We start from the raw sequence: 21,616 nt of genomic DNA, 5'->3' as shown, positions 1-21,616 counted from the left end.
AATCCAAACTCTGGTAGTATGACTCCAGAACTGGGACTAGTCGCCACTATATAGTTTTTGATCAGAGTAAACCCAAGATAGACTGACGTAAGTCTGAGACTTTTATAAACATCCAAGTTTCAGACCACTATACTGTGACTTCAACCCATATGATGTAATAGTCCAGTAACAGCTTTCTTATTAGCTGGAGCATCATAGGAAATACTTTCAGAGGTTGCTTCTTTTTTTCCCATGTCTACTTATTCATAGTTAAATCTAAGCAGACAATGAATCTGCCGTTTTTATCTTTAATTTGGCCAAGACTCCTAATGGTCACCAAGAATCATCTCTTAGACCTCTTCATTTTTAAAATTTCAACCACAATTTCATTTCTGTCAAAATCACAAGACTGATTTTTGACAAAGAAAAATATCTTTTTTACCACTCTGCAAGAATTCAGAGGCACACAATGAATACAAGGGTTCAATTTACTATATAACTAAGAAAATATCCCATCTCAGCCATTGATCTTGTGCAAATCAAATTTAGGCTTTAGGAAAATTACAAATTATTTCTTAGCAAGATCTTTCAAGACTCAGAAATTGAAACCACAAATGTCCACAACAGGCTCCACTGTAAGAAAAAAAAATTTTTTATATATTCATGTTGTCCTTGGGTATATCCTCTAACTAACTGGTGCCTATCATTTTCTAAATAAGAGTAAAAAATATGCAGCTTTATCCAAAGAGTTCTAAGGAATGATAAGTTTCTACTGAGTTTTTTAGAAATGATGATGAAACTGGTCTCTTATTCAGTGTTTTTTGGGGCTTTTTTTTTTTCTAAGAGGGTATTCTAACAACAGTAACCTGCAACTTCATAGTTTCCACTGATGAGGACTGATCTAGATCTGAAGGCCCTGTCTTCAACCCTACTACATGGGCAGAGGGCCATCTTCTCTCACAGTCTATAGGACAGGACACAGACTGGCACTGGCTCTCATCAGCCTAAAGACTGATCTGAAATTGGATTTCAGGGTGCAGAGAGAAACAGTGCAACCCCTCCTTGTGGAAACAGGGTAGACTGCTTTTCTGTAATAACTATTTAAAATTGAAACACTTGGAAGTTTTATATAGCAGCGATGGTGGTGGATGTGGTAATGATAGTAGTCTCCTTGTTATTGGGAAACCTGGGAGGGAGAGATGTGCCCACCAAAACTGTTGTATTGGGGAAAATGTAATCTTTGAAGTGTCTTCTCTTAGTTGGCACAACAGACATTCTAACTCAAGTGTAATTAAAACTATATACATATAAATATAGCATACATACCATGGCACTCTTTGGAGTGCTTTCAATGGAGATACTTCACCCATTGCTTACTTGATGTGATCACGTAGTCTCAAATGAAAGGGAAGGATCATTAGCTTTTGCGGTGGGTGGCTGTACAGATTTTCTAATGCTTCACTGCATCTGAGAGAATCAGGCATAAGAAACCTTAAAAACAGATTATTTCATTGCCTCAATAGTTATAAAAGTTCATAGAGAACTATAATATGATAGGACTACTAATATCAGGGTTTGACATATGTTTACATACACAAAGTATGTACACAGGTATGTATGTATGTATATATAATATTATTTCAAAAGTTGTTATTTTGGTGTAACTAAGTATCTATAACATATCACTTTGCGAGAGGTTGAGATAAGACATTTACCTTCACAAGCCTATTTACAAGCTTAAAATATTCCTAAGTATTCCCACTCCCATTTCATTTGAGGGTGGGTTTTAATCTTTATTTTTAAATACGGGCATTTAAACACACAGAATTTCATTCTAAACTCTTATCATTTTCCACATTCTCCTCCTTTATTACTTTGAAGGAAATCTTGATTATCTTCATGTCTTTCTTGGTGGGAAAGAATAGCCTGGGGTGGAGGAACATTTAAAATGAATGTGGTTTACCTGAAAAACAAGACATTTGTCTGCAGACAGAGGCAAAAAAACAATTACTCTCCAGTATAACTAGTCAAATAACCAGCCCAACCCACTCCCAAAAAGCCAGGGGTTAAACTCAAACACTGCTTCAAGATCTGGGATTCTAAATAGCCAAGGGTATGGTAAGATAAATCCCTTTTACTTATATCCTAAGAGACCGCTATTAATATTCCAAATATGGGCAAATACTCTGACATTGACATTTCTTCAAATCCCTACAGCTCTTGGGGTGAAGGATGGAGGGAAGTGATAGGGAGTTTGGGATGGACATGTACACACTGCTATATTTAAAACAGACAAACAACAATGACCTATGCATAGCATATGGAACTCTGCTTAGTGTTACCTGGCAGCCTAGATGGGAGGGGAGCTTAGAGGAGAATGGATACATGTGTATGTATGACTGAGTCCCTTTGCTGTTCATCTGAAACTAACACAACATTGTTAATTGGCTATACCCCAATACAGAATAAAAAGTATAAAAAATCTCTACAATTCTATCACGGGGAATAGTCCTATTCTAGAAAGTCTCTATCAGCTAAAAATATATCACAAAATCTACATTTTACAAAAATGAATATATTTTTTGCAGGTATAATTGACACCTAACATGGTATTAGTTTCAGATAATTCAGTATTTGTATATATTGCAAATGATCACCACAATGTCTAGTTAACATCCATAACCATACACAGTAACAAAGATTTTTTTTCTTGTGATAACAACCTTTAGATTTACAACAAAAACGTTTAATGGTTTTGTTTTCTTTACTGTGGGGTGGAATGGGGGTTGGTGGGAACAGATTTTGCACTTTTCCAGATTTTGACAAAAGCATAACAGCTCCAGACTGACTATATGTGAAGGAAAGAAGTAATTAAATTCAAATGGAATCTCCAAACATTATAAGAAGGCAGTTCTTTTAGGCAGCATTAGGTAACAAACTTAAGACTCCACAGAAATGTGTAGACCTTAAATTATTTCTCCAAAAACCTAAAACTCACTATATACCATGGGAAAATAATATACATATTTAAACTCTGCACTTCAAAACAGAAAGTTGACACATTTTCCAATGTTATTTGTGTAAGTGGGGGTGGGGGGTGGGTAGGGGAGTAGATTATTGAAATGAATCATTATTCAAAAGACAGCAGCAGAATTAAAAGCTTAGATAGACAAATTGGGTCACGCATTGGCCATAAAGGACCACCAGCGCCTGCCTTGGTCTCTTGGAGGCCTGAGCTGCTCTCAAGGAGGTCCAACTACCAGGATGAAGAAACCACACAGAGAGGCACTCAAACTACACAGAGAAAGAGGAATCCAGCTAAGCCAAGACTTCCAGTCACCTCTACCAAAATAGACCAGATCTATTATCAGCTAAATACTTCCAAGTGATCCTAGCCAATACCACATGGAGCAGAAGAATTAACCAGTTACTCCTGACCCATAAAACCATTAACTCTAATAAAATGGCTGCTCTTCTAAGCCACTAAATTTTAGGACAGAAAAATCAAACTCATTGTGAAAATACATTTTGCACTGCAACTAATACTCCATAAATACACATAACAGAAACATTTCACAAAGCAGTATTTATCCTAACCATATTCAATGCACTGACATTTTCTAATTTCTTTTTATAAAATACTACTTTTTCTACACCCAAATTGATTCATGATCTAGTTTGAAAAGCTTTTTAATCTAGACTACTCACTTCACAGGTGTATACACAAACCTAGACAGAGACCTTAATAGGACCCAAGTGTTCTGATTAATAATGCAAAGCTCTTTTTCCTTGTACCACCCTAAGAGACCACAGGTATTACAGTTCATAACAAGAAGTTTCTCACAAACTCACATACACACTTCAGAGCTGAGTGAAAAGCTGAAAAGCAGAGATGTCTGATGTTGGAAGTGATGCAGAAATCAGAAATAGCTAAGAGGAACTGAGTCCTTTTTTTAAATCACTTCCTTTTACTTCCCCCTCCTCTTTTCATAGATCTGCATTTTCTTTCTCCTACTTCCTTTTTCCTATGGTTATCAAGCATTATAAAATTGAGCTTTTAAGTACCAGTTGAATTTAATGAAATGTTATAGTCATATCCTTAAAAGTAGGCTAACTGAACATTTTATCATTTCTTTAAAAATGTTGCTTTTTTTCTGTATGAGGTCCAAGACTAATTGTGGCTGCAGGTCTTTTCTAATGAAAAAGAATTCTCACCACTGCCACCTCAGATTTGGTAGAATATTTTTATAAAATTTTAAATTATTAATAATATTAAAAGATTAATTAATAGATTTTTAGATTACTAGTAATAGTTTCATATATAAATTAGGAGTATTTTTGAAGCAAAGGGCTTATTTTTTTTAATCCCACAAATCACTATTGATTCCTGCTGTATTGTTTATATAATACCTGAATATTTGAGCTAATTACTAAACATTAAGACAGATTCAGGTTTGAACCCTATCTCAGCCACTTATTCTATAATCTTGAGCATATTAAATTCTGTGGACAGTAATGGTTATCCCATATTATTATAATAATTAACAATGCTAAGTCATAACATTCAAATCATCAATATCAGAGAAAAGTACAAAATCTGCAAAGCAAATAAAAACTTACCAGAAATTGTTCTCTTAGTTGGAACATTTTAACTCTCAAAACATAAGCAAAATTGGCTTATGCCAAACAAAAAAGGCTTTTAATGGAAAATACAACCTGCTTAAAACTGAAGTTCAATGAGTTAATCCATTGCAAAGCATACAATTAAGTATATCCCACAGGTTTATTTTAGGGGGTGAGGAGGGTTGGACACTTACATATGTGAATAAGAGAACTTGAAAGACAAAAATCTAAACAAGGTTACTAAACAGAAAACAGAATTTCCTTAAATAGTGTACTTATCTCGCACATACAGAATTTATTCTGACAAGTTCTCAATTTCTGTCTTCAGAGTGTAATACACACACCAAGAAATGTGAGTCAGATGTCCTGAGTGTGAAATGAGTTTACTACTTAGGGACGCTTAACCTCCCTGGGTCTATTTCCTCAGCAGAAGGCAGTTACCTGGTGGCCTCGTGAGGATCAGTAAGAAAAGGTAAGTGAAAGTCATTGACATATTCATATGTTATTTTTATCTTTAAAAAAACTAAAAACAAACAAAAAAAAACTGATACTTCATTTCCTGTTCTAGAAAGTAGGACAATGAGAAATTATAAGACTTGGCATCAAATTTCATTTCAGATACTTAATAGCTATGTTACATGACTCATATTTAACCTCACTGGGCTTCAATTCTCTAAACACAAGGTAAACATGAGGCTGATTTTAAGTACCTACCCAGGCACTAACAATCTAAAGGGTCTAAACATGTTCAGAGTTTTCAAAAAAATCATGTGAAATTGTAAATTATCATTTCAAAACCACATCTGGCTAATAGTGAGATTTGTAGGAAACTTCAACTCTGTGAGATCCTACCCTACCTTAGGGTTTGCACACCTAGACATCTCTTCCCACCCCTGTTCCTACTCCTACTCATACCAGCATTCCCTGGCATTCTTTGGAAATACCAAAACAGCTTCTAAAAGGGAAAGGCTAAGAAAGCCTGCTTTAACCTGTTTTATGAGTAGAAAGAAGCAACATCTTGTTCAACAAGAGAGCATTTAAAGAGCTTTGAGTCTGACGTGTTAGTTACAGGATACTAACAAGTCTTCTAAGGAATGTAACTTATTCAAGCTTCACATAGAAGTGAGGTTGAAGGTCTCTAGTGAGCTCTGCATAAGCAAAACAATTTCTGAAAAACTCTGTTTTAGGAGGAACCCAAGACTTCCTCAGCCATGCCTATAAGAAAATGTTCAAATCTCTAATGTGGTTAACTTCAAAGACAACACATTTGAACTGTTTATTTGTTTAAAAAGATAAAATTTTCTTTTTTAACTTGCTTAACTCAGAAACTTAACATGCCTTTCCAGACTTCAGCTCAAGGGCTCAAAGGGTAAAACTATTTACTTTGCTACATCAAGCTTAAAGGAATTTGAGAACCCTAAGACATCTGAATTTGATTATTTTGCTCTATTTCAATAGTTTTCAAGTGACCCCTCTTGGATGAGTCAATAGAGACAAATTTCTTAAAAAGACCATTTTGCGATATCACTTATTGGTTACATGGTACATTGTTAACACAGTATGTTATGAAATCAAGAACAATACTGCTAACCTTCAGTGCTTTTGGAGTTCATTACAATGCAAATAATCTCACTAAATATGGACTTGCAAACCCAGAGGGAAAAGACTGACCATTATGATAGGTCACTGAGTTCTTTGTAAATTCACTCTTTCAGAAAATTCATTTCTCCACCAAATAAGTAGTTGTGCTATATTTATTTTAAGAAAGAAAACACTGACAACATGGCCTTAATAAAATGTTTCTATTAATATAGGGTTGTTGGTTGGTTGGTTGTGTGTGCTTAGTTGTATCCAACTCTTTGCAATCCTATGGACTGTAGCCTACCAGACTCCTCTGTCCATGGAATTTTCCAAGCAAAAATACTGGAATGGGTTGCCATTTCCTCCTCCAGAGGATCTTCCAGACCCAGGGATTGAACCCGAGTCCCTTGCATCTTCTGCACTGGCAGGCAGATTCTTTACCAACTGTGCCACCTGGGAAGCCATTAATATAGGAGAAATATATTTATCTTGAGGTAATTTTCCTTATGGACAAATGCATGAAATGATTATTATAGTCAAAGCTCACTATAGTCCTCAGAAGAACAGAAATGCAGTCTAGAGTGCATCTCTTGGCTTCTGTCCTCCAGCATTGGATTTATTTCACACACAAGCTCACTCCACATGACAATAAAAAACAAAGGTCCAAGAACCATGAAACATTTTCAGGTAAGAATTCTATCAACTCTTCTGAACAGATAACAATTTACAGTCAATATATGATTCCATTTTGCACCACTGAATACTACAAAGATAAGCTTCAAACCGCTTTAAAGAGTTAATTAATTCATTGAACAAAAATTTAGGGCCTATGTTGCAATGCAGTAATTAAGTTATAAAGCATTGAGAGTTATTCAACTAGTTTCCTGACTTCAAGTAGCAGTAGACAAGATAAAACATGCACATATTGTGCACTGCAATAATACAAAGCATAAAGTACCAACCACCAGAGAGAGAGCCGTTCCCAGGCGTGGTGATTACCAAAATTTTATAAGGAAGATAGACTTTGTCTGGACCTTGAGGAATGAGGTTTCCAATGGCAGCAGGAGACAGGAGGGGATTGTTTGTTCGTTTTTGTAAATATTTTAAGTGCCATAATGAATTTTTCTCTTGCTGAGAGAAGGACACCACCTCCTGCACCCTTCAAGTTCATGGTGGAGCTGTTGATTATAGTGTCTTCTTGAACATCCGTACACTCCCCATCATATATAAAAGCATGCACACAGAAAAAAGAGTAAGAGTACATCCAAGGCTGGCCAAAATCCCCACCTCTGAGACACTAATTGGTTCAATGGTGGGTATGTAACCCAGGCAGGGCCAATCAGAATATTCTCAAAACTGTTAAACAGATGTGGAAAGTCTTGCCTTTGGGCTCATGAGATTGTGAGCTTAGGGATGAAAAATGTTGTCTTTCTTACTCCATTTAAGATGGCCTGTGTGAGAAATAAATTCAATACCAGAGGATAATAGAAGCAAGGGATGCACTCCTAGAATGAGTCATATTTGGCTAGACTTCCTGCTCTTTGAATCAACTGAGTCTTTTAGAGAATTAGAAATGGTTCTACTAGGGATACACCAAAGTCCAGCCTCAGCCTCTAGAAGGCAAAAAAGCCAAGTAACTACTTCATTATCATTTCCAATAACCGCTAATTTTGTGAGTGATCAGTGATCACATAGGCTACTTCCAAACCTATAATCTTGTATTTGCAGCTAACACAGAAAAATAGCTGGGTTTACTAATAACTAAGTGTGGCTTGCTGACAAAATTGTGAGAGCCTGTTAATAAGTAAGCGAACTGTGTCTTCAGAAGGTAAGGGTTTCTTACATAATTGCTATACACAATTTCTTATTCTACAGAAGGTGCTGAAATCGGCATGCATGCAATGAAAGCCAAATTCCAAGTGGAAATTCAGATGTTCTTATGTTGGAAGCTAATTATTGTTTTCTAAATAGAAACATATTTAGAGAAACCTTGTGAGGGCACAAGTACAAACAAAAACACCAGAAGTAAAACATAGAAGTGAGGGCAACAACTTTAAATCTGCTTTGGAAAATATTCAAAAGGTATCATCTTCAAGTAGTACGTGAAACTTCAGTTCAAGAGGCCACTTCCAGTGAAATAAGCCTTCTAAATCTTGAAATCCAAAAATCTGAAGTCTTTACCTTAGTCAGTTACTATCAGAAAGGAAAAAAAACCTAATAACTCAATGACATAACCAGCACAAGACTATGGTAGAACCAGCCAAACAAGACCTTTGAAACAAGCATTGACTTAGAATTATCAACTTGTAGAATGGGGACTGCAGGAATATTTTAGCAAGTGATTCTGATGAGAAACTGTTGTTGCCTCACAACAGTAAACTTTAAATAACAGAATTTTTAAAACAGAGTTTGATGAGATGGTTAGATGGTATCACTGACTTAATGGACGTGAGTGAGCAAACTCCAGGAAATAGTGAAGGACAAGGAAGCCTGGTGTTCTGCAGTCTATGAGATCACAAAGTCAGACACAACTTAGCGACTGAACAACAACAAAAAATTGAGTATTTAAATTTTTCAAAAGGCCCTCGATCCTTTTATTGAACCCTAGGGGCAACGTATGTTTTGGCGCCAGAATTTTATGAGATTCAGAAGTTTGTAAATTTTAGGAAGGTAATACACTCTATGTATTTTGTAAATTCCCCAGGAAGGTTTCATGCAGCATGCCATTAACAAGCAGATATATCTACAGCAAATTTGTGTCAACAAATAAATACTGTAGGGAGCCTCACACCCATTCAAGTTTTGCTGGCAAATTAATTCTATCTCAAACCTTTTTTTCAAATTTCCAGTTTGCAGAGCTTTGGGGACTTCAGAAATAAAGATGAAAAGATTATAACCTGTACGAAAATCTTAACACTTATTTTAAAGAGTTTCAGATTTACTTAGTATCCCAGAGGTCCATTCTATAATGATGATACTCAGCCACTCAGCACTTGACCAAAATATGTATTTAGTATACATCAAGTTCCTCCAGCTTAAAATCAAGTCCTAATACACATGTTCAACATAGAACAGTTGGAAAATACAAAAAAAGAAAAAATAATAAACATAAATAATCCACAATTTGAATGTAAACTGGTATAGCCAGTAAGCAGAACTATATGGAGGTTCCTCAAAAAATTAAAAATAGAGTTACCACATGATCAGGCAATTCTACTCCTGGGCATATATCCAGACAAAACTGTAATTCAAAAAGATACACGCACCCCTATGTTCACAGCAGCAATATTTAAAATAGCGAAGACATGGAAACCAAAATGTCCATTGAGAGAAGAATGGATAAAGAAGATGTGTTGTGTGTAGTATTACTCAACCATTAAAAAGAACGAAATAATGCCATATTCAGCTACGTGGATGCCTAGAGATTATCATACTAAGTGAAGTAAGTCAGAAAGAGAAAGACAAATACCATATGATTTCACTTAAACACACCTGGAATACCCTTTCAACCTGAGGGCTTTCATCTTTCTTAAATTCTGGAAAATTATCAGTCATCATTTCTTCTAACATGTTTTAGGGAAATTAAAATGGAGGCAGTCTTCAGGCTTCAGACGTAAGGGAGCAGACCTCTGACCAACTTCTGACCTTGCCTGGACCCTGCGTTGGACTACATGCCTGCCTGTAATCACACAATTGTTACCAGCGAGTCAAGTGGCCTGTGATTATAATAAGCAGGAGCCTCCAAAATTGCAATCTGAAGTCTCACCTATGGGGTCGACAGACCGCCAAGGGCCCTTTTCCCCACTAGGACTCCAGACTGCTGTTACTCAGGACTTCCCACTGCTGTTCAAGTCTGGATGTAGAATTTGGCCAATTTGGTGATGCATATGGTACTGCCTCTATTGTTTCTATTTCTTTTGTTTTAATGACTATATGGACTTCCCAGGTGGCTCCAGTGGTAAAGAAATGACTATATGTTGAGATTAAGTCAAATAATCCTGTGTTAAATATTGAAATTATTTACTGTGTAACTCGTGGTTTATTAATGAATCCTTCAATCCTAAATTGAAAGAAAACTTTTCAGCAAAACAACATGGCCTCTCCACTATCCATACTCTTTCCTCTTTTTGGAATTCCTAATTAGACATTAGTTAGTGCCTCAATTTTTACATATATGTACTGCCAGGGAGAACTTCCAAAAGTACAAGCTGGGTTTAGAAAAGGTAGACAAATCAGAGATCAAATTGCCAATTCATTGGATTTCAGAGAAAGCAAGGGAATTCCAGAAAAACATCTTCTGCTTCATTAACTACGCTAAAGTCTTTGACAATGTGGATCACAACTAACTGAAAAATTCTTTAAGAGATGGGAATACCAGAACACTTTATCTGTCTCCTGAGAAACTCGCATACAGGTCAAGAAGCAACAGTTAGAATCTTACATGGAACAATGGACTGGTTCAAAATTGGGAAAGGAGTATGGCAAGGCTGTATATTGTCACCCTGTTTATTTAACTTACATGTGGAGTACATCAAGTGAAACGTTGGGTTGAATAAATCACAAGTTGGAATCAAGATTTCCAGGAGAAATATAAAAAGCCTCAGATATGTAGATGATACTACTCTAATGGCAGAAACTGAAAAGGAACCAAAGAGCCTCTGGATGAGGGTGAAAGAGGAGAGTGAAACAACTGGTTTGAAACTAAACATTCAAAAAACTAAGATCACCGCATCCGGTCCCATCACTTCATGGCAAATAGATGGGGAAACAATGGAAACAGTGACAGAGTTTATCTTCTTGGGCTCCAAAATAACTGCAGATGGTAACTGCAGTCATGAAATTAAAAGACGCTTGCTCCTTGGAAGAAAAGACATTACAAACCTAGACAGCGTATTAAAAAACTGAGACATCACTTTGCCAGCAAAGGTTTGGATAATCAAAGCTATGGTTTTTCCAACAGTCATTTACAGATGTAAGAGTTGGACCATAAAGAAGGCTGATAACTGAAAAATTGGTGCTTCTGAATTGTGTGCTGGAGAAAACTCTTGAGGGTCCCTTGGACTGCAAGAAGATCAAACCAGTCAATCCAAAAGGAGATCAACCCTGAATATTCACTGGAAGGACTGATGCTGAAGCTGAAGCTCCAATATTTTGGCCACCTGATGGGCAGCTGCGACGGCGCAGGAGCAGCCGAGAGGAGCTACCCCACGTTCAAAGTCAGGGGCGGCAGCCGACAGGAGCTACCCCACGTCCAAGGTAAGGAGCAGCGGCTGTGCTTTGCTGGAGCAGCCATGAAGATACCCCATGTCCAAGGTAAGAGAAACCCAAGTAAGATGGTAGGCGCTGAGAGAGGGCATCAGAGGGCAGACAGACTGAAACCACAATCACAGACAACTAGCCAATCTGATCACACGGACCACAGCCTTGTCTAACTAAATGAAACTAAGCTATGCCACGTGGGGCCACCAAAAATGGATGGGTCATGGTGGAGAGGTCTGACAGAAGGTGGTCCACTGGAGAAGGGAATGGCAAACCACTTCAGTATTCTTGCCTTGAGAACCCCATGAACAGTATGAAAAGGCAAAAAGATTGGGCACTGAAAGATGAACTCCCCCGGTCGGTAGGTGCCCAATATGCTATTGGAGATCAGTGGAGAAATAACTCCCAAAAGAATGAAGGGATGGAGCCAAAGAAAACACAACACCCAGTTGCGGATGAAACTGGTAATAGAACCAAGGTACAATGCTGTAAAGAGCACTATTGCATAGGAACCTGGAATGTTAGGTCCATGAATCAAGGCAAATTGGAACTGGTCAAACAAGAGTGAATATCGACATTCTAGGAAATCAGCAAACTAAGATGGACTGGGATGGATAAATTTAACTCAGATGACCATTATATCTACTATTGTGGGCAGGAATCCCTTAGAAGAAATGGAGTAGCCATTATAGTCAACAAAAGAGTCCTAAATGCAGTACTTGGATGCAATCTCAAAAACGGCAGAATGATCTTTGTTCGTTTACAAGGCAAACCATTCAATATCATGGTAATCCAAGTCTATGCCCAGACCAGTAATGCTGAAGAAGCTGAAGTTGAACGGTTCTATGAAGACCTACAAGACCTTCAGAACTAACACCCAAAAAAGATGTCCTTTTCATTATAGGGGACCGGAATGCAAAAGTAGGAAGTCAAGAAACACCTGGAGTAACAGGCAAATTTGCCCTTGGAGTACAGAATGAGCAGGGCAAAGGTTAATAGAGTTCTGCCAAGAGAACGCACTGGTCATAGCAAACACCCTCTTCCAACAACACAAGAGAAGACTCTACACATGGACATCACCAGAGGGTCAACACCAAAATCAGACTGATTATATTCTTTGCAGCCAAAGATGGAGAAGCGCTATACAGTCAGCAAAACAAGACCAGGAGCTGAGTTGTGGCTCAGATCATGAACTCCTTATTGCCAACTTCAGACTTAAATTGAAGAAAGTGGGGAAAACCACTAGACCATTCAGGTATGATCTAAATCAAATCCCTTATGATTATACAGTGGAAGTGAGAAATAGATTTAAGGCACTAGATCTGATAGAGTGCCTGATGAACTACAGACAGAGGTTTGTGACACTGTACAGGAGACAGGGATCAAGACCATCCCCAAGAAAAAGAAATGCAAAAAAGCAAAATGGCTGTCTGAGGAGGCCTTACAAATAGCTGTGAAAAGAAGAGAAGCGAAAAACATAGGAGAAAAGGAAAGATATTCCCATTTGAATGCAGAGTTCCAAAGAATAGCAAAGAGAGATAAGAAAGCCTTCCTCAGCGATCAGTGCAAAGAAATAGAGGAAAACAACAGAATGGGAAAGACTAGAGATCTCTTCAAGAAAATTAGAGATGCCAAGGGAATATTTCATGCACAGATGGGCTCGATAAAGGACAGAAATGGTATGGACCTAACAGAAGCAGACTATATTAAGAAGAGGTGGCAAGAATACACAGAAGAACTATACAAAAAAGATCTTCATGACCCAGATAATCACGATGGTGTGATCACTCACCTAGAGCCAGACATCCTGGAATGTGAAGTCAAGTGGGCCTTAGGAAGCATCACTACACACAAAGCTCGTGGAGGTGATGGAATTCCAGTTGAGAGATTTCAAATCCTAAAAGATGATGCTGTAAAAGTGCTGCGCTCAATATGCCTGCAAATTTGGAAAACTCAGCAGTGGCCACAGGACTGGAAAAGGTCAGTTTTCATTCCATTTCATTCCAAAGAAAGGCAATGCCCAAGAATGCTCAAAGTACTGCACAAATGCACTCATCTCACACGCTAGTAAAGTAATGCTCAAAATTTTCCGAGCCAAGCTTCAGCAATATGTAAACAGTGAACTTCCAGATGTTCAAGCTGGTTTTAGAAAAGGCAGAGGAACCAGAGAACAAATTGCCAACATCCGCTGGATCATCAAAAAAGCAAGAGAGTTCCAGAAAACCATCTATTTCTGCTTTATTGACTATGCCAAAGCCTTTGACTGTGTGGATCACAATAAACTGTGGAAAATTCTGAAAGAGATGGGAATACCAGACCACCTGACCTGCCTCTTGAGAAATCTGTATGCAGGTCAGGAAGCAACAGTTAGAACTGGACATGGAACCACAGACTGGTTCCAAATAGGAAAAGGAGTACATCAAGGCTGTATATTGTGACCCTGCTTATTTAACTTATATGCAGAGTACATCATGAGGAATGCCGGGCTGGAGGAAGCACAAGCTGTAATCAAGAATGCCGGGATAAATATCAATAACCTCAGATATGTAGATGACACCACCCTTGTGGCAGAAAGTGAAGAAGAACTAAAGAACCTCTTGATGAAAGTGAAAGAGGAGATTAAAAAAGTTGGCTCAAAGCTCAATGTTCAGAAAACTTAAGATCATGGCATCTGGTCCCATCACTTCATGGCTAATAGATGCAGAAACAGTGGAAACAGTTGCTGACTTTATTTTTTGGGGCTCCAAAATCACTGCTGATGGTGCTTGCAGCCATGAAATGAAAAGACACTTACTCCTTGTAAAGAAAGTTATGACCAACCTAGATAGCATATTTAAAAGCAGAGATAGTACTTTGTCAACAAAGATCCGTCTAGTCATGGCTATGGTTTTTCCAGTGGTCACGTATGGATGTGAGAGTTGGACTATAAAGAAAGCTGAATGCCAAGGAATTGATGCTTTTGAACTGTGGTGTTGGAGAAGACTCTTGAGGGTCCCCTGGACTGCAAGGAGATCCAACCAGTCCATCCTAAAGGAGATCAGTCCTGGGTGTTCATTGGTAGGACTGATGTTGAAGCTGAAACTCCAAAACTTTGGCCACCTGATGTGAAGAACTGACTCACTGGAAAAGACCCTGACGCTGGGAAAGATTGAGGGCAGGAGAAGAAGGGGACGACAGAGGATGAGATGGTTGGATGGCATCACTGACTCAATGGACATGGGTTTGGGTGGACTGCAGGTGTTGGTGATGGACAGGGAGGCCTGGCGTGCTGCAGTTCATGGGGTCACAAAGAGTTGGACACAACTGAGTGACAAAACTGACTGATGGGAAGACCTGACTCAGTGGAAAAGACCCTCATGTTGGGAAAGATTGAAGGCAAAAGAAGGCGGTGGTAGAGGATGAGATGGTTAGATGGCATCACCGACTCAATGGACATAAATTTGAGCAAACTCCAGGAGACAGTAAAAGACAGGGATGCTGGCATGCTGCAGTCCGTGGGGTTGCAAAGGGTCAGATATGACTTAATCACTGAACATAACACACAAGTGTATATATACATATAATATATATATTCTCTTGAAATTTCTTGATTTCTCTGTACTACAACTGGGTGAATTACTCAGTACTATCTTCCAACTCATTAATTTTCACTTTAAATGTGTTTGGACTGGAGTTTAACCAACTTTTGTTGTTTAATTTCAGTAACTATTTTTTATTTTATATAGCCATTTACTTCATATTTACTATTTTTTATTTATAACATTTTTTAAATAACTATTATTTCTTTTATCTTTTTAAGAATCTTTAAAAATACTTAAAATCAGTTTGAAATTGCTTTAACAATTCCATTAGATTTTAAGTGAGTTTATCTCCTGGTGGTTGTGTTTATTTTCTAAATAATAGTCTTCGCTTCGTTATCTGTTTGCAGGCTCAGACTTTCCCTTCCTTTTTCCAATGGTTTTGAGGTAAGCCACCCCTCTCCTAGATTCATGACCTCCAAGTTTGGTGCTCTTATACCAGTTGATAATGGAGAAATTACAGTTCCCAACTTTGAGCCATCTGGCAGCTCAGCCACTTCTGTGTCACCACTTCAGATTCACAGCTTTTTAAAGCAACAGCCAGGAACAGAAGCTTTCAGCCTTCTTTTCAGCCAGCCCCAGTCCAGCTACAAGATTCATTCAGGGTATCTGACTCCAGCGCCCTGCACAAAGTTATTTCCACTTGCTCCTGAACCCAGAATCTAAATGCATGTTTCCTTTCCATTTCAGTCCCTGGAGATGTTTATCTTGTTCTTGAGTATACCTGATCTTTTCTTTTTCTGCTTAAATGTGTAATTGCAGAGTTTGGAACAGGGTAGGGAGCCAGAAGCAGGATAAACAGTATCACAACAGCAATAGCTAATATTTACTGAAGACATACTATAAGCCAACTTTATACTTATTTTTTCATGAAATCCTCTCAACAATCTTTTGAGGTAAGTACTTTTATTATACCCATTTCAAATGTGAGAAAACAGAGGCATGGGGCCATTAAATAATCTTACCAAGATTACCAGCTAATAAGGACCAAGGACCAAAGGTCTGATTCCAGAGACTATGATCTTAACTACTGCTCTGCTGGCTTCCATCCTGACCAGAATGCTCAAGAATTTTGATTCACTCTTCTTTTTTTTCCCATTTAATTCTGAATATTTTCCCATTTAATTCTGAATATTTTGCATACAGACAGGATTTTATTGGCTGGAAGGGAAGTCAAGCCATATTCCAGGTAGAAAGTAGCATATTGGTCTCATGTTTTATTTAGTGTTATTCAGTCTAGGCCTATACCTAGTACCAGAAACTTAGTTTTCAATGCCTTTTTACCAAAAGTCCTTCCGACTCTGCCTGGGCTCCAAGCATCTCATGTTTATCTCTAGATACCTAGGACCATCCATGGAAGCTTTCCTCTGACTCTGCCTTTTCACCACCCTCACTCTGCCTTAATTTATAATGCTTAGGAGAGGACTTTATTAAGGCATTCATACAAAGTACTTCCAAGAGTTCCATTTTTCATTTTCTTTCATAGTCAAAAGCTTTAATATTAAAGGATTAAATTTGTAATGTAAGTCAACAACATGCAATGTCACCTAAAAAGAGCCAAACTAGATTTTAGGCTGCACTGTTAAAAGCATAAGATCTAAAAAAGTAAAACTCAGTAGTCTCACTCTACACTGTGCTGATGATTCACCCAACAAACATTAACTGAATAGCTCCTAAGGACCAGGCACTGAGCAACACACTACGGACACATAATCAATCATCCTTTCTCTTTTCTACTATGCACACATTTTCCACATTTAATCCTCACAACAGGCCACCCCAGGAACAGTATGCTCCATTTATAAAAATCATATTCCAGAGAGTTTTCTGAAATCGAAAAAAAAAAAATGTTTTAAAAAAAGAGGTTGCTAATACTGTTGCTTTCTCATCTAAAATACTTACAGAAAATAAAATAAAATAAAATACTTACAGACTTTTCCGAGGTTTAATACACAATTTTAAAGCAGAGAGATTAGTGAAGTAAAAGACAGAAGTTAAGACTAAAAGGAGTCCACAGAAGAGAAATGGTTAGGCAACAAAAACTTGAGAAAAGTTCAACATTTGCTCACTGGAGAAGTGCAATTTGTTTCCTTTTTAATAAAGATTAAAATTATATATAATCTATATGTATAAGTTATATAAAAGTCATGACCTAGAACAATGTGTAATTGTTAAACCATGACCCAGAACAGAACAATGTGTAATTACTAACATCAGAAACAGTTACAATGGCTCTTCAGATTCAGCCTTTCCTAAACATCAATTCAGAGCTTACAGTATTTTCTATGATAAGTCGAGCTATTCTTAATGAAGTTTAGGCAGAACTTGAGACTGGTGAGAAAGTCAACACAAAGTCTAAGCAAAATAAAATCTTAAACTTGAGTTGTGGCAGCAGGATGGCAAAGAAAAGGAATTTATCAGACATAATTGAAGAAGAAAAGACCAACTTTGATAACCAACACAGAGGGAAAATGAACCAAGTATCTAGGTTCCAAACTTTGGAATAAGAGAAGTTAGTGGCTCCATTAACATACGTACAGACCATGGGAAAAGGTGCAGATTTCGGACAACAGGTGAATTTAGCTTGATATATATGACTTTGAAGTGTCAGCAAGACACTCTGAAGGAGATATTCAGCAGTTAAAATTAGGTCTGGGGGAGCTGAAGGACAGAGAGATAGAAAGATCACACAGGTGAAAGTGTTCAGTACAAAACCTGGACCCCTTTATACCTTCCAGCTTCAGTCAGACCAAACAGATGTAGGTCCCCAACAGAGGCAGCTCTCTCCCATTTCTACCTCCAAACAAACTTTTCTTTAAAGCCAGACACCCTATTTTCCACCTGGCTAGCTCTCTGTCACCTTTTGGAATGCTCAGGTATCATTTTCCCACCAAGAAGATGGGTTCTTAGCTCTCTCACTTTGTGTACCTAGTTTTCAGCACCATGCCTAAAATAGCAGGCACTTCAAAGACTAAAAAAATAGACTTGGCATGTGCTCAAAAAGCCTGGGAAGGAACTCTATCCTCTCAGAGGTGACCGCTCAAGAAATGAACTTGGATGACATTCCCAAAAGACAGAAAAGAAAGTGGTCCTAAATACAGGTAATCATCATGGAACATCTTTATCTAGGGAACAGTTCCCCAAAATGCTTCTGGACTTCTTTCAGGCCTAAATACATCACTGTAACACAAGGATCATTCACAGGTTGCTGGGAAGATTAAACGAGATAGCACATATAAAGCACCTAGTGTGCCTGGAACTCAATTAATGTTCCCTTCTGTTCCTCAACCCAGTGTGAAAGCGTGATAGAGCTAGCTTCTTTCCAACTTCAGTAAACCCTAAAGAGCCTAGAAAAATATTTTTTGAGAAAGGAAAACTAGACTTGTCAGATGCTCTCTCTGGAGCAGAGTTTTTACAACCTCCACATTATTGTCACTTTTGCCTGGATAATATTTTGTTTCAGAGGGCTTCTGTGTAGGTAGAGAAGGGGGTGACAGAGAATAAGATAGTTGGATAATATCACCAACTCAATGGACATGAGTTTGAGAAAACCCCAGGAGATAGTGAGGGACAGGGAAGCCTGGTGTGCTGCAGTCCATGGGGTCATGAAGAGTCGGAGACGACTTGACAACTGAACAACAGACTTTAAAAGCCATCCTCTTAAAAGTTAACCAAAACTGGTAGCTAGCCTCTTAAATGTCAAGCAAGTCATCAGAAATAATGCAATCTAACCACTCAGTACATTATCACACTGAGATCCTTAAAGACAAATGAATATAATGAAAGTAGGCATAGCCAATCACAAAAGGTCTTCACACAAAATGAAGAGATTTATTATTAGCAAGTGTCTAATCCTAACTTCATGTCTACAGGTAGCAAAGACTTACAGGTTTTAGGTAGACAGACACTAATGACATGTAAAATAACATTATACATGTTTAAGAATTATTAAGTATCATATGCTCATGAATTGCAACAAAAAATTATACACACTAACCAAAAAACAAAACAAGAAAAAAACAAAAGTTGAGTTAACAGTTCACTAGGGCTTTTGATCAAAATGTGAAGTTAATAAAGTTGACCTTGATAAAGTTACTTAACTTCTCTATACCTGTTTCCTACTTGGTAAAATAGACATACAGTGTCTAACTTGAAGTGTTGTTGTGGGATTGAAAGAGTTAAAATAGGTAAAATGCTGAAACAATACATATTAAACATTATTTTTTATGATTATTTTTAAGGTTGCATAGTCAGAGAGAAGCATATCTTGGGTGACTGTATAAAAGTAGGCACAGTAAAGTCAAATAACAATGAACTTGCACCCAGATGCTTTGTGTTCAAACTTCAGTTCCTTTACTGTTTCACCTGGGCTTCCATTTTCTCATCTGTAAAACAGGAAAGCACTTTGAAAATGGAGGAGCATAAGTGAAAAATCTAAGGGCTGCATCTTTAGTAGGACAGAAGGGGGAAAAGGTGGAGCTATCTTCCAATTTGGTAAAGGAAACTTTGTTAAGGTGCTTTTCAAGGAAAGCATATGCCTTTGTTGCAGGAAGGGGGACCCCTTCCAGGGCCCAAAGGTGGGCTCTTATCTAACACTCAGAAATGAATTGTCCGAGTTGACAGACATGCTGACAAAGCAAGGGACTTTACTGGGGAGGGACGCCTGCCAGAGAGCAGTAGGTTCACAGAACCCAGGAGAACTGCTCTGCCAGTTTCTTGACGTCTGAAGTTTTATGGTGATGGGCTTAGTTTCCGGGTTGTATTTGGCCAATCCTTCTTATTCAGGGTCCTTCCTGGTGGAAGAGGCATTGCTTAGCCAAGATAGATGCCAGTAAGAAAGATTCTGGGAGATGGTTGGACAATTGGTGTCTCCTTTTGACCCTTCCCAAATTCATCTGGTTAATGGTGACTTGTTAATTCTGTGTTCCTCATCGCCACCTCCTATGGTAAAATAACTCAAGTAAATGGTTACTACAGTGCTGGGCCAGGGTGGGCGGTTTCAGTCAATTTGCTTCTCCTAACAACTCAAATCCAGGTAGGTCTGACTCAAAAGCCTTTGCTTTAGTCTGTAGTTTGAAAGCTTAAAACGAAAACAGAACATCCTGAGTCGTGGGTGAAAATTTTTTTTTAAAGTTTATTTTCTTTATATAAGGTAGGCACACTAACACTTTGGCCCTTTGAAGGTAATATGAATACAGTAAAGGTACTGGCAGGGATTTCGACACCATCCATTGAAAACAGCGTGAACAGACCACGGACTCCTAAGTGATCTTTTCAAACATGAAAGATTCGTTCTTTCAAAAGTGAAGAAGGGTCATGTTGGAAGAAACGAAATTTATATAATCAGGAGCGTCCCAATAGTTTTAAATCAGTTTTATATATCTAGCTTTATATAGAAAACCCACTGCCTTCCAAGGAGCATTTCAAAATCATCAAGAAATGTGCATACTCCACTTTATATTTATCAGGAATGAATATTTTAACCAGTAACCTTTTTTAAGTAAAAGTTGCAAAATCAAATCATATGTTAGGTGCAGAACTGCTGCCAAAAGTGCAAAGAAGAAAAATTAACCTTTCCTAACCATTTTGGGGCCATCCCCACGCCCCCGACCCCACTCCCGCAAAGCCTCGGAGGTGGGGTCTTGGTTCTTGTGGCGGATTTGCAAAGGTACCATCATTCAGATCCACCTAAGTACTAAAAGGAAAGTCAAAGCGCCCTTCCGCGACCTTTACGAAAAATACCCAAGAATTCTGTCTTTGCCTCAGGGTAGGCCAGTCGTTGGGCATTCTCCTCGTCATCCCCCAGGGAAGAGGAGGTGACCGTGATTGACTCGGCTCAGATCGGATCCGGTCCGGTCCTCCCGGGTCGCACGGCCAAGCGGGGGCGGGCTCCCACGTGGCGCCCGCAGCCTGCCCAAAGCCGGCTCCGCGCCCCGGCCGGCGCTTTGATTGGTCAAGGGCGGCGGAGCGTCTCCGGAGCCTGCGGCGACTGGGCCAAACTGAGCGGGCAACGGGCAAAGGGTCGCAGCCAGGCGGGCAACTACCAGAGCTACCGGTCCCGTGCGTTGGCCGCATGCCGGGGGTTGAGGTTACCACCCAGCGCCTCGGTCGCGCAGCCCTACGTGGCCCCTGGCTAGCGGCAGGCTTTGTCGCCCTCCACCCTATGTCAGGTAGGGCTCACCTCAGCGCTGGAGGCGCCTCCACCTTCAGCTTTTTGGGCTTTGGCTCCTCCTCAGCCGCTGCCATCTTCGCGCTCCCACCTCACTTACGCTCCAGGGCTCGCCCCACCCCTTCGGCTCCCTCTCCCCGCCCCCTCATCGCATCACCGCCTCCTTGTCACTAAACCCCGCCCCTTTTGGCTCCTCCCAGTTTGTGCCTCTCCCAGCCACAGTCTTTTGGCCCTACCTCTTGGCCTTACCCATTGGCTAGTACACAGCTCTTCCAGACCCCGCGCGCTCGACTCCAGGGACACCCCAGACTGGTGTAGGCTGCAGATGAGCGCCTGAGTCGAGAAGAGGTGAAAGCTCCCATTCTTCTAGACCTGGATGATTCAGAAGATGATATCCTAAAATTCGAAAGACGTCTTCTCATTCAGC

At 39.0% G+C, this 21,616-nt stretch overlaps 1 protein-coding gene across 5 annotated transcripts in view; it reads right to left on the bottom strand.

The window, feature by feature from the left end:
• Window positions 1–21,611, bottom strand: part of ADK (adenosine kinase) — a 551,078-nt gene extending 529,467 nt beyond the window's left edge. For 3 of the 5 annotated variants that reach the window (XM_043925032.1, XM_043925036.1, XM_043925033.1), the window contains exon 1: window positions 21,439–21,611. In XM_043925032.1, the coding sequence (XP_043780967.1) occupies window positions 21,439–21,611 (173 nt within the window). Of the gene's footprint in view, window positions 1–21,201; window positions 21,340–21,438 lie in introns of those variants that run through there. The other 2 variants (XM_043925037.1, XM_043925034.1) reach the window with 2 other exon arrangements.
• Between the last annotated feature and the right edge of the window lie 5 nt (window positions 21,612–21,616).

This window comes from Cervus elaphus, chromosome 15, assembly GCF_910594005.1.
Source record: "Cervus elaphus chromosome 15, mCerEla1.1, whole genome shotgun sequence".
NCBI lineage: Eukaryota > Metazoa > Chordata > Mammalia > Artiodactyla > Cervidae > Cervus > Cervus elaphus.
This window is presented reverse-complemented; position numbering and strand designations above follow the sequence as displayed.